Source organism: Benincasa hispida, chromosome 12 (assembly GCF_027475165.1).
Source record: "Benincasa hispida cultivar pf3 chromosome 12, pf3_genome.v1.1, whole genome shotgun sequence".
Lineage (NCBI taxonomy): Eukaryota > Viridiplantae > Streptophyta > Magnoliopsida > Cucurbitales > Cucurbitaceae > Benincasa > Benincasa hispida.
This window is the reverse complement of record NC_143489.1, coordinates 31,389,745-31,402,441: the sequence shown is the minus strand read 5'-3', so window position 1 is coordinate 31,402,441 and position 12,697 is coordinate 31,389,745. Positions and strand designations below refer to the sequence as shown.

Sequence of the window (12,697 nt, the reverse complement as noted above, 5' to 3'; positions counted from 1 at the left end):
TAAGTTTTTTAATAATTTAGCTTATGTGGAAATTTTTGTTCATTATCTTTTTTAATCTTCCCCTACCCCTCTACCCCTCTCTATTCCTTTCTTCCTTGGCTTCACTTCTCTTCTCTTCTCTGGCAAGATCCCACACTAACCTTCCTGCCAAATACAAATGTGACATTTTTCTCTTTCAAAAACTAATAAGTTTGGAGACTTCAAGTCTCTTAATCTCTTATTTGATTGTATGTATGTTTAAATCAGTCGAGTCTCTCAATCATATTTCTCATTTTTTGTTTTCAAAAATAAAAAAGTCGAAAGCTATATAGTTTTTTTCTTTTTTTTTTTTTTTTTTTGTAAAAGTGGGAAACCAAACATAAAAAAACAAAAAGTGAACGTTGTCAAACTGAGTCTTAATATTGTATGTTTTAAATCAATTGAAATCATAGTTACAATTTTCCTAACAAAAATTGAAAACATGTTACATTTTTTTTAATGTAGTAACAACTTACCAAAATTTAGCTTCTTCTTCTACCCAAATTCAAAAAAGATATCAAAAAGGCCAAATCCAAACTTCAACTTCAAGAGAGTTTAATCCACTGCACATATACTTAACCTTATTCTTCACAAGACCCACTTTATCTTTGTCTTCTCATAATCTTTCCCTTTTTTTGTCTGTTAATCTCATATGATTCCTTTTGTTCATACAATCAGTTAATGCCCCTGCCAGCTCCACCCTCACTTTTTTTTTCTTTTATATAAAAGTCTCAGACTTTATACATTCTCATTTCTTCCTCTCTTACCAAGAAGCTGCCATAATTAGCTTCATTAACTATTAATTCTGATATGCTTTGCCAAAGATCCAAGTTTTCCCATTACTCCCAATTCCAAACCCAGCTCTTCAAGCAACATTTTATATCTCTCCCCTCTAAACAAAAAGTCTATATATAGGAACCAACATGAAACTCAAGTCTTTGAGAATAAAAAATCATACATTCCCCATTGATATGGACACTATGGACAGGGCAACTTTCAGGCACACTGCTTCTTCAATTACTGTCTTTGCACATATTTTTGGTCTCACTGCCTGCATTCTTATGCTTGTTTGGTTGCTGCATTATCGTGGCGGCCTAGCCTATGATTCTCCCAATCCGGACCTTGTTTTCAATGTAAGGATTCGTTCGTTTCTTTCATCATTCCCCTTCACTTATAGCCTTGGTATATATCACTGGTGTTTCATCTACAATATCAGCCACATCAACTCAAATTTATTATTCAGTAAAAGATATACATTTTACTTATAGGTGAGGTATAGTATACTTATATTTATTTTACTTCTATTTCAATCAATAGTTTTAGAAAAAAATGATATTTACTTACGCCTTGTAATGTAATGACAAATGATTTGAGTCTGCCTTGTTGTTTTCACTATTTTCTTAAAGCGATTTGCAAATATTTCATAATTGGATTAGATTGTTATTAATAAGAGTCATTCGAGGAATTGGATAGAGTAGCTTAAAATTAAATAACTGGGTAAGATCTAGAGTCTTTTGATAGGGCTAATATGATCAAAACATAGAGCTGTTAATATGAATAGGAGAAGAACGACTAACATTGAAGGAGTTTTGTTTTCGGCAGTGCCACCCATTCTTCATGCTCCTCGGTTTCGTGTTCATGTCGGGAGAAGGTACCACAGCTAGCTCGAGTTCATTTAACTAATATTTTAAAGATACAATATAAAAAAGAAATCAAAATAACCATGATTGAATTGGGTTTGAGCAGCAATGATGGCCTACAAGACAGTGAGAGCAGAAAAGATAACAAAGAAGATAGTTCATATGGCCCTGCATTTGGTAGCCATTTGCATGGGAATTATAGGAATAAACGCTGCTTTCAAGTTTCATGATCAAGTGAACTTGGAGGATATGTTTAGTTTACATTCATGGATTGGCATCGTCACTTTCTGCCTTTATGGCTTACAGGTATAAGACGTTTTAATTATACCCATTTCGAAACTGCGATAATTTTTTATTAAAAGTACACCGACTTACATTGGTTTGGACAGTGGCTGTTGGGACTATTTACATTCTTGTTTCCAGGAGCAGATGCAGCTACCAAAGCCAGGCTGCTGCCATGGCACATAAGTGGGGGAAGGGCTCTGCTGATGATGATAATATGCACAGCATTGACTGGCTTGTCTGAGAAGGCTACTTCTTTGAGACTGGCTGGCAGCCCCGAGTCCCGTTTGCTTAACTTCACTGCTTTCTTCGTCCTCCTCTTTGGCATTTCCATCGATGTTTCCATCGGTTTTGCTCGGTTTATGCACATCGATCACACTGTTTAGGCCTATTCTTTTCTAGTTTCTTGTTCTTTTCAAGAGTGTGGGACTTGTATGCTGAGTTGTTTTCAAGTTTCATTGCTGAGATGTGTGTTCATTGTTAAGATTATATTCATCCCAACTCAATGGACCTCTTCTTGTCCTCTTATTTTGAATGAAAACAAAATTTGTTCTGTTTGGAACAGCTTAAAGATGACTCAACATAGGGTTAACATATCCCAAGTTCAAATGTCCTTGATGTTGTGTCTAGATTTAATGGTTTTAAGATATCCTAGGTATTTGTCATTTTTTCCCTTCTTGTTTCATATTGTTAGTCCATGAAAGGGGAGAAATAGGCTTATGAAATTACCCATAGATCCAATAGTTAAAGTCTAAAGACGTCTAACAATCCACATAACAAGAGGATAGACCTCTTAAATCACCACTGATGACAGACTAATTTGAAAATCCCATAATTCCTTTTCTTTTCATTATCATTTTGTAAAGTCAAATTTCTTTTAATAGAGATCAATATGAACATAATTCAACTAAATAAGACATTATACATCTATCCTAAAAGCGAGATTATCGATTCTCCCATCTTTGAAGCATAAAAAGAGAGGGAGAGTTCAAAATCCAAGGAGAGAAAGAGGGACCACTAGAGAGCCTAAGTTCAGAATATAGAGAAAGAGAGTTCAGAATCCAGAGGAGAGGAAGGGTTGTAAGACTTTACATTTATGCTAAAGCAGGTACAGAAAAGAAAAAGGGTTTAAAAGAATGAGAAAAATCTGGTAACTTTGACAAGAGAGATAATGGTTTCAATCAGGATTGAGCTTCCCAATCACTGCCTCTTTTGATCTTAAATAATAAACAAACACAACCCATTGTAATATAATCATTAAAACAGTCAACATTATTGCTAAACCTCCACAAAAATCAAGTTAGAAATAGAACATCCCCAGTCACCTTCACACTACTTGCTTTTTTGTCACTTCCATCCTTTCCAATAACCCAGATATCTCCTTCTGCATTCTCTTCTTCATGTTGTAATAATCTATTTGAGAATTCTCCAATACCTTCAGCTCCTCCACCTTCTTCCTACGCCTATCTTCCGCCTCTTTCAAGCACAATTTCCCGATCTTTTCGGCATAGTCCTCGTCGAGTTTCTCTGTCTTTGCAATGATTATTTGTCTCAGCCGTTCGGCCTCCCTCCGTGCCTCATCTGCCTTGTTCTGGAACATTCCTGCCTCTGCTTTCTTGATTCTTACAATGCTTTCCAAGCTCTCGAGGCCCTCTTTCTTTGTCAACACCCCAAATTGGAACTCGTCGTCTACATTTAAGTCACTGGCAATGGAGACTTTGAGATCGTTCCGTCGAAGATCGCCAGAGATTAAGTCACGATGTGGCTTAGATGGGGTGTTTTTCTGCATGATGTATGTTGAAGGTAGGGAACCCGTTTGAGGAAGAGACATCCCATCTTTCGACAGGCTGGTCGTATCGGTTGTTCCTAACTTCTCTGAGAATACCCCAGAAGTTGAAATCTCCGATGTACCATCTAACCAAGTCCAACAATTATGTTAGTCAAAACATACAGTAACACCAAAACATTTTAAGCCGTACCATTGTATTGAGATAGATGTCATAGCATTTAGCAACTCTTGTAAGGAAAATGTCCAAATGACCAATGCATTGCCATCTTACATAATTCTAATCTATCAAGGTCCAGAAGCTACTCTAATTTTCAAAATGTAGCCATAATTCTAGTTAAATACAATGGCACTTGATGTTTCCTACTGTATCTTTTCTCCATTTCCGGACCTAAAATGGAATACGACCCAGCAACCTGACAGTTATTTTACTTCCATGTTTTAACTAAAGAAGAACAAAGGTGTTGCGTATTAAATATATGAAGCATACACACAAACAAATTGAACTAATGTTTAGACCAGATTGTAATTCGTAAGACAGAAAAACTACCATGTATTGTCAAACTGCAAAGAATCACAGAAGATGGCCATGAAAATTGGTCCCTTATAAGAATTGTTCTAATTGATTAAGAATGACCGGAAGCAGCAGTCATTTATTGAGGAAAAGAGAGACATTGAAAACAATTGTAAAAGGAGCTAAAAATTTCAGCTATTCTGCAAATGAGTAAGAATGAAGTATTCTGAATATTTGTTATTTGAAATGGTGACTCCTTACTACTAATGTTAAATCAATTAGCTCACTTGACACTTGTGTATTAAACATTTCAAAAAGCCACGGAATCAGGAACCGTCAGGTTTAATTTTTAGATTTTATCTGATCCTTGAGCATTTACTTCCGTTGAGTAGTAAAAAAGGAAAAACAAAAACAAAAAGGACATTCACCTCAGTAACGATGAGCTACTACAACAGTGTGTTCTGACTGTCCTTAATAATTGGATGGAAAGTTAATTATGTGTCGTTGAACAATTAAAAAATGATAACTACTGACCATGGAAATTAAGAAAATAGATGTTCATTTCAGGAATAGAAGGACAAACGAACAAGAAACAGATACTGCAAGAGTTTCACATAAATATAAAAGAACTTCATGTGAACAGTCAATAAACAAATTAAAGAGATGAATATTAAGGAGGACAAAGTAGATTAACATCAATTGTTTCTCGAAAAACACATATTAAATAATCAAATTTAGGCAAAAGATTAGAAAGGAACTGGATGATGAAGATTTTTGAAACTTACAATTGAAGTATTCAAGAATGATATTGCAGGCCTCCCGAGGAGCAATTGCTTTCCTTTCAAGCTTGGCCAGCATCTGAGCAGCTTTAATATACAAATCCTTGCCTTTGTAGTCATCACTTCCAATGAAGATCCTCTTTACCCACTCAAGCTCCTTCATCAAGGTTTCTAGACCCCAGTTCCTTGCACAGCATACAAAAACATCCTTCACAAATCCAAACATCTCTGAAGCATGATTACAAGCAATGCAATGGAACTGCATCTCTGTCATCCCCGATTGACCTTTGAGACTCGGACCAGGCCGGATGAGATTCTTCTCAATCCCACAGGCAGCATGGCACCAATGAGAGCAGACATCACAACCAACCCAACTACAAGTATTGTTTGCACAATCAAAGTTCAAACAAATGGGGCACATACATGAGCTGCAAAATCCCTTGTTGGCTGAGCAGATTTTACAGTCACAATCATCAACTGGGATTACATTCTTGCAGCTCCTGCATTTCAGAAACAAGAAAATGTCCACAAGCTCAGCAATGGAACACCTACTTTTCGCTGATATGAAACTTGCTAGCCCCATCTTCACTGAAACTAGAATTTCAAGCTGTGCTTTGTGACACTTTGAAAGAGTTTCCTTAGTTAGATCAGACCTTCGCTCTAACCGCTTTTGGAGAGACGATAATTCATCTCTCTTGTCAGGCATAGCAATCAGATCTTTCAAGTAATCTTTGATTGATGAAAGTGTTTCATCAGGAAGCTCCTGAACTATCTGAGACATGATAGAGATCGACTCTGAGACGATTTCGCAAAGAATTCTCTCCGGCCTAGCAATACCCTCAACCCCCTTCAAATTTTCTGATCCCCTTCCAATCGAATTCCCCGATTTCACCTCTGTTCTCAGTCTTGCCGGAAGCTCCGACGGAAAAAATGAATGTTCATCGGAGTTATTACATATCTCCTTATTTGAAGGACGATTCCCGTGCAACAAAGAATTCAGCCCACCTCCATGATTTGACAAAGCAACTCCATCCCCTAATGGTTTAAACCTGCTATGAACAGACCCATTAGTTCCCTCTCCACAGTTCCAAATATGGTCGTCTCTCCCAACCGAATACTCGTAATTCTCAGTCGAATTTCTCGTCAACGAGCAACTGGGGTTGTGAGAAAATTGGTGGGAGTAGGAATAGGAAAGCGAAGCAGCAGTGAAATCATTAGAGCAAGTAGTTTGGGTGTTGTTCATTGAAGGGGCCAAAGATTGGAGGCTCCTACAAGGCTTGGATCGAGCAGGGGGAGGATCTTCATTTTGCAAAGCATTTGAAGCAGTAAGAGAAAGTGAAACTTCAGGCAAAGCTAAAGAAAGATTGAGAGTTTCAAGCTTGGGTTTCTTTCCCCGATTATTCTCCCTTTCCATCTCATCCTCAACCTCCCGCTTCGATTGATTTCCCCTATTGGAGTTCAAATTAAGGAAATCCCTTTCAACCCATTTATCATCTTCGTTAGAATTCTCAGAAAACAAAACTTCCTTACCTTTGTAATTACCTTTCTCGAAGGAAGGCGTAAAACCCTTGTCCTTGTCACAGAGGTAGCTAAGAGTGAGTTCTTGAGAACCCGAATTCCCGATTCTAGCAGATTTTGACTGTTCCTCCCGGAAACCAACAATACCCTTGTCGGAAAACCCAGATTTGACATCGGAATTCTCTCTGACATGGCGCAAAAGCTTGGTCCGAGAATCCTCGCCATCGGAGGCGAGATCCTTGGCCTCGAACATGCCTTAAAATCAGGTGATGGGAATAGTGAAAAGGGGAAATTGGGGGTTGAATCTGGAAAATGGGTTTGTTGTTTATTTCTTTCTTCTCTTTCCCCTTTGTTGAGTGATTTACAGTCGTTTGCAACGGGAAGAGCCAAATTGTCAAGCCTTTTCATACGATGACGATGACTGGTTTTGCTCTTGAAATTCGGGATTACGGAAATACCCCTTGACTTGTTCTGAATTACACACACATTTCTCTCTCCTTTCTTTATTTTTGGTGGATTTTTCTTTCTTCGGAGATGGATGATTGACGAAGATGAACTCTCTTCCCCATTTGCACTTTCGCCGCCATTTTCTTTCAAACAAATGCAAAAATACAAGCTAATACCTGTAATTATAATTCCTCTCATTTTCTGTACTATAATTCTGATGATAAATAACTATTTTATTTCAGAAGTTTTTAACTACCTGGTCACTTTTCCTGTTTAATCTTCATTTATTCTGTGTATTTTTATAACTTTTTTGACGTGTGCAGTTATGAGAAATTTACTTCACACGAAATTTAGAGAATGGAATGTAATTAATTTAAAAAATAAGTACAGAAAAAAATTATTAAGTTTGGTTTTGAATTTTATATTTGTGTATAATATGTTCACACAATATTCAACTTTTTTGTTTTTAATTGAAGAGTTCGTTAACTATAAAATTGAATCTCCGTGAATTACGAGTAATTTTGGATCAAATGAATAAATTCAAAAAGATGGTAGTAAACAAGATTGAGGCCGAGACAAGATAGACTTGAAAGATTGGAGACAACTGGAACCTGAAAAGAAGAAAATTGGGCTTTGGTCGACCTTCACATCAGCCTTGGTTATGCCAAAGTCGAGGAGCCCAATTTGTTTAATGAGAAGTTTCTTTCGCACCTTACATCTAGAATGCCTATAATAAGTTCGATTCAGTTCACTCATTAATTTAATCCATAAAAGAGAAAGAAAAAAAAACCTAGATCAAACCTAACTCTAAATATATTGTTATAAGATGAGTAACAAACTTCTACTCAAATATGTATTTGTCCCAATTAATCATGAATATGCATAACTATGTTTTGTAGATTATCTAGGCAAATGATTAGGGCAAGGTTGTGGTAAAATCAATGGTAATGTAATTGTTTGAATGAGATGATGTAGTTGTTTCCACGAAAAGGAACATATAGTTTGTATATGCTTCAGTACCGATATGTTAAAGTTGGAATTTTAATGTAAATTAAGGTATGTTCATTTTAACAATAATATCAAGAACTTGATTACTTACTTGGGTTTGTTTTTTTGCATGCTAATTATTCTTAATAAACTTGAAGAAAGAAAAGAAATATTCTCTCTCTATGTTTTGGATTTGTTTTCATTTGATCCCTAAGTTTCGAAATGTTACTCTTTTTAACAATGTATTTTGAGTTTAATTTCTATTTTGTCCTTAGATTTAAAAAGTTTACATTTTTATCCTTGTGTTTTTAGTTTAATTTTCACTTGGTCCCCAAATTTCAATATTTTACACTCTTAACCCCTAATTTTCGATAATGCTCACACGCGTTTAACTTTTAATTAATTTATTTAAAATAATTATGATATAAAATATTTAAATTAATTTTAATATTTCATAGAATTTTTAAGAACATTAACATAAATTTCAAAAACATAAAACTAAAATCAAATTTCTTATCCAACAGAATTTTAGTAAATAAATAGAATTTGATTAGGAACATTAATCTTTCATATGAATTTTTTTACACTATACTAATATAGAAAATTTGTTACTTTTTACATAAAAAGTTTTTAGTTTGACAAAACTAACATACTTTTGTTAAAACAACTTTTTTTTTTCTTTTTACCTTGTTAACATCATCCACATAGGTGATATTGACCAAGTACTCCTTAAATCAAAAATCCTTTTTTACCCTCCAAACTTTGTAGAGATTTTTGTTAGGATAACCTTTTCATCACAAATATCTTTATGATTAACTATTTATTTCCTACAAATATATAAAATCTAAGTTTCTACTTATGTCAGAGGACATTACCACCTTTTATATTGCGTTATGAATGGTTATTGTCTATTATAGCTCTAATGCAATGGTCATCTCCATCGCATTATGACTACGATAGATACGAGCATTCCTAATCTAATACGTTATAAAAAAAAATGAAAATGTGCTCTTTGATGTAAGTAGAATGTTAATTTTCATATATTTATAAAAGCGGATCATTAATTATAAAGGTACCTATGAATAAATTATTGGTTACAAAAAACCTAAGGCTTATGCGCATCAGTCTCATTAAAATTTAATTTTTTTCAAAAAAAAAAAAACAAACAAACAAATACCCCACATTCTTTCAAAATTATATCAAGTATGCAAACTCAAAAAATAATTAGGTAAAAATAGTAATTTTGCAACTAATATATTTGGGGGGGAATTAAAAAAAAAATGGGATAAGGATAATGTTGCAGGGAACGACAAGCGAAGCTTCCAAAAGAGGCCAAGTCAACTTTCCTTTTGCAATTTACACCGCAAAATATTTTTCCCACATTTCCCCCAACAAAGGCCTCAACTATAAATAAATAGTAAAATGCCTCAAAAAATGCAAATTAAATCAACACATAATTATATTACTAATCTTGGATTTTGATTTAGGTTGCATGTACTAACATTCTTGGTTTTTTTCATCATTTTTTCATTAATTATTGATTGAAAGATGTTGTGTGACCTATTTTTTAATTAAAAATATATATATTTTTTTAAAGTTGTTACCTCTTAAACTAAAGTATATTCTCTCTCCTCTTTATTTCTCTTCCCATCACAATTTTTTTAATAAAAAAATTATCATGCGTCTTCATTCGCTTAATTTATTAAAATATAGCCATAAATTTGTAGGAAAAATTTTCTGTTGGATATAAATTTTGTGTTTCAATTTTACCTACATGATTCCAAACAAAAAAAAAAACCTTAACTTTTTAAAAATACAGCGATGAAAATAAAACAATAAAGATAAAAGAACCAAAATAAACTAAAATCAAAATTATAAAAACTTAAGTAGTATAAAAACCTTAATTTTAATTAAAAAAACATTCATTAAAAAAAATTAAGAGACATATGTTTTGTTCATAATAGTTGTTTATAAATGACAAATAGTTAATGTAATATGCATAGGAAATTAACCAAGTGAAACATAATTCAAATAGCATAAACATTGTACTATCCTTATATTGTAAAATAATAATAATATTAATGTAGAATTTCAACTAACATAGACATAAATTAACTAACAAATTATTTTAATTTATAACAAAACAAGTTTTGAACTTATTTAAAAATATGAATAGGATATATTTAGGTTATGAATTGTACAGAATAATGAAGTTCAGACCTTGATACGTTTGATTCCATCAGTGATCTCTATTTTTATGAGTCTATTAAAGACTTCTTTTAAGTCAACCACAAGAATAACTTGTCGCTCATGACTTAGCTTACTACGCTCGTAAATTTCATAATTTTTAACGATCTAGCTAAAAACCATTCTCGACAGTGTGGATTTTACTTTACTTTATGGATTATTGGTTTCTTAAATTCTTTTGTTGTTTGTCTCTATCGCTGTATTAAAAAATTACGGAATAATAGTTGACAAAATAGTGCATCTAGTTTTTTTTTTTAAAAAAAAAATTATGTATTATTAATATTTAATGTATAAACGATCCATTGTTTTGAGTTTGACTAAATGATTTATTTATTTATTTATTTACTCTCTCTTTTCTTTCTAAATATTGTGAAGAAATTGTGCGAAAAATCCTTTTTCTTTTCTTGCGTCTTAATACTTGGTCATACTTTTGAAAATGATATACAATTGTTGAACAAGAACTAGAAGTTAGCTTTGTCCTATTAAATATTATTAAAATCTTTTGACATTTAATCAAAACATTGGAAAATTTAATATTTTCTTTGTATAAGACTTTGTCAAATAAGAAGGAAAAAAAAACGTTTTTTTATTGTCATGGATAGTGGAGTTCTTTTAACTTGAAACCCCTCTTCCTCAAATTCTATTATTATTATATTAAATTATAGGAAAGTTCTTGTAAATAGAAAAAGTTCTAAAAGTGTTTATATTTAGAAATTTTTTACTATAAAATTTAAATATTTTTATATTTAAAAAGATCTCATTATTATAGAAATATCATCCGTATATCTTTTTAAGAAGATATGTTAGATTTATGGGTGGATATGTCTATAAAAATTATCCAATAAAAAAATAATATGCTTCAAACTCTCGAATAATTAAATGTATTATGATGTTATACATTAATCATATTATTAGTGAGATTAAATATTTTGTATTATTATTTTAAATGTCGATGATTCAATTCTCTATGGACGATGTTCAATTTTTTCTTAATCTTACATAGAATCTTATCCTGAGGCGAGAATTTTCATTTAGGTGGGAAAGGAGAGATAGTGGAGAAAAATATTTACAGGAAAATTATATATTTAGACTTATGTGTATATTCTACTAATTTAGTCAACAAGAATAAAATTTTAGAAATGGAATTAAAAAAAAAAGAAAAGAAAAGAAAAAACTGCAACAAAACAACTATTTTACTTGTACTTAAAATAATAATAATAATAATTTTAGTTGTTTTGATTTAAATTTAAACTCAAAATAAAATTTGAGGATGTATATTGTTTTGTTTAATGCAATGAGTTGTAACTGACTTTATTTAGAAATTTTAATTAAAAAAGATCCAAAACTATGAATTCATTAGATGCCACCTTCCATTGATTGAATACTAAATATTATGCCTCCACTTTTATAATTGACCATCAAATTCTTCTTATTTTCTACCCAAATGAAAGAGTCTCAGTCAATACCCACTTGATATATATGTCAATAAAAACCACTTCCACCCCACTTTATTCTAATTCCATTGGTATAACATATATATATATATATATATGTACTCTACCACTATACATTAGCTTATTCATTACTCAAATATTTTGTTTGTTTATTTATTATAAAGTCTCCATCTCCAAAGTTTCACATTACCCTTTTTTAATGTGGTGTTCTATTGAATATGGGGGGTTTTCATAATTGTGTCACCAAAACCATATTCTTTGTACTATTTCAAAAGTCAATACAAATATTAGGGGTTAATTATTGGTATTTCCAATTATATAAATGGATTAAAAGTATATAGGTAAAAAATAATTCAATCGCATGAATTCAACTCAAAGATATTGAAAAAGGAAACCATTATCATAAAAGGGTCAAACCCAAAAAAAAAAAAAAAAAAAAAGTCTATTTTCAAGTGAGTAAAGTTAGAAAAATCTTTGAATCTAAACTTTGGTTACATGCCCAGTTATTTCTAGTGTCTTGTACATGAAATTTAACTTTACATAAAATTTAAAAAAAAATAAAACTTAAGAAAAGTAGTTATTATTGATATTAGTTCGTATGGGATAAAATTTTGGTTTTTAGTTCTCTGTTTTTTAAAATTGTGTTTGATTTCTCATCAGTTCTTTACTATGTTTTTTTTTCACCTCTCCATTTTGAAACTATGATTGGTAGTCTCTTTTACGTGCAATGAAACTCTTCAGTGGAAGTAGTATTTATAAGAAAAATAATAATAATAAAGAACAATTGACAATCAAACATGGACTAAAAACTTGTTTAAAAGAGGATTACAAGTCTAAATAAGAAAAAAAAACTGGGAAGAAATAGATATAATTTTTTAAAATTAAAAACTTAAAAAGGAAATTTGCTAAAAAAAAAAACGCTTTTAGAGTTGTTTTTAATAAATCTATGAAATTTACATGTTTCTAATAGGTTGATCAACTAAGTAGGGATATGTCACTTTTCTCCTCAAGGATATGACTGATAA

General features: G+C 32.0%; 2 protein-coding genes across 2 annotated transcripts; one reads left to right on the top strand and one right to left on the bottom strand.

Moving 5' to 3' along the window:
• The first annotated feature begins 928 nt into the window (after positions 1-928).
• Positions 929-2,511, top strand: LOC120092994 (Cytochrome b561/ferric reductase transmembrane protein family). Its single transcript, XM_039051280.2, has 4 exons — positions 929-1,151; positions 1,621-1,669; positions 1,765-1,964; positions 2,048-2,511. The coding sequence occupies exons 1-4, from the start codon at positions 942-944 to the stop codon at positions 2,324-2,326; spliced, it is 738 nt and encodes a 245-aa protein (XP_038907208.2). The 5' UTR covers positions 929-941; the 3' UTR covers positions 2,327-2,511.
• Positions 2,512-3,112: 601 nt separating this feature from the next.
• Positions 3,113-7,178, bottom strand: TTA1 (class I heat shock protein, putative (DUF1423)). Its single transcript, XM_039051279.2, has 2 exons — positions 5,026-7,178; positions 3,113-3,854 (listed from the first exon to the last, which is right to left on the bottom strand). The coding sequence occupies exons 1-2, from the start codon at positions 6,788-6,790 to the stop codon at positions 3,268-3,270; spliced, it is 2,352 nt and encodes a 783-aa protein (XP_038907207.1). The 5' UTR covers positions 6,791-7,178; the 3' UTR covers positions 3,113-3,267.
• Positions 7,179-12,697: the final 5,519 nt, after the last annotated feature.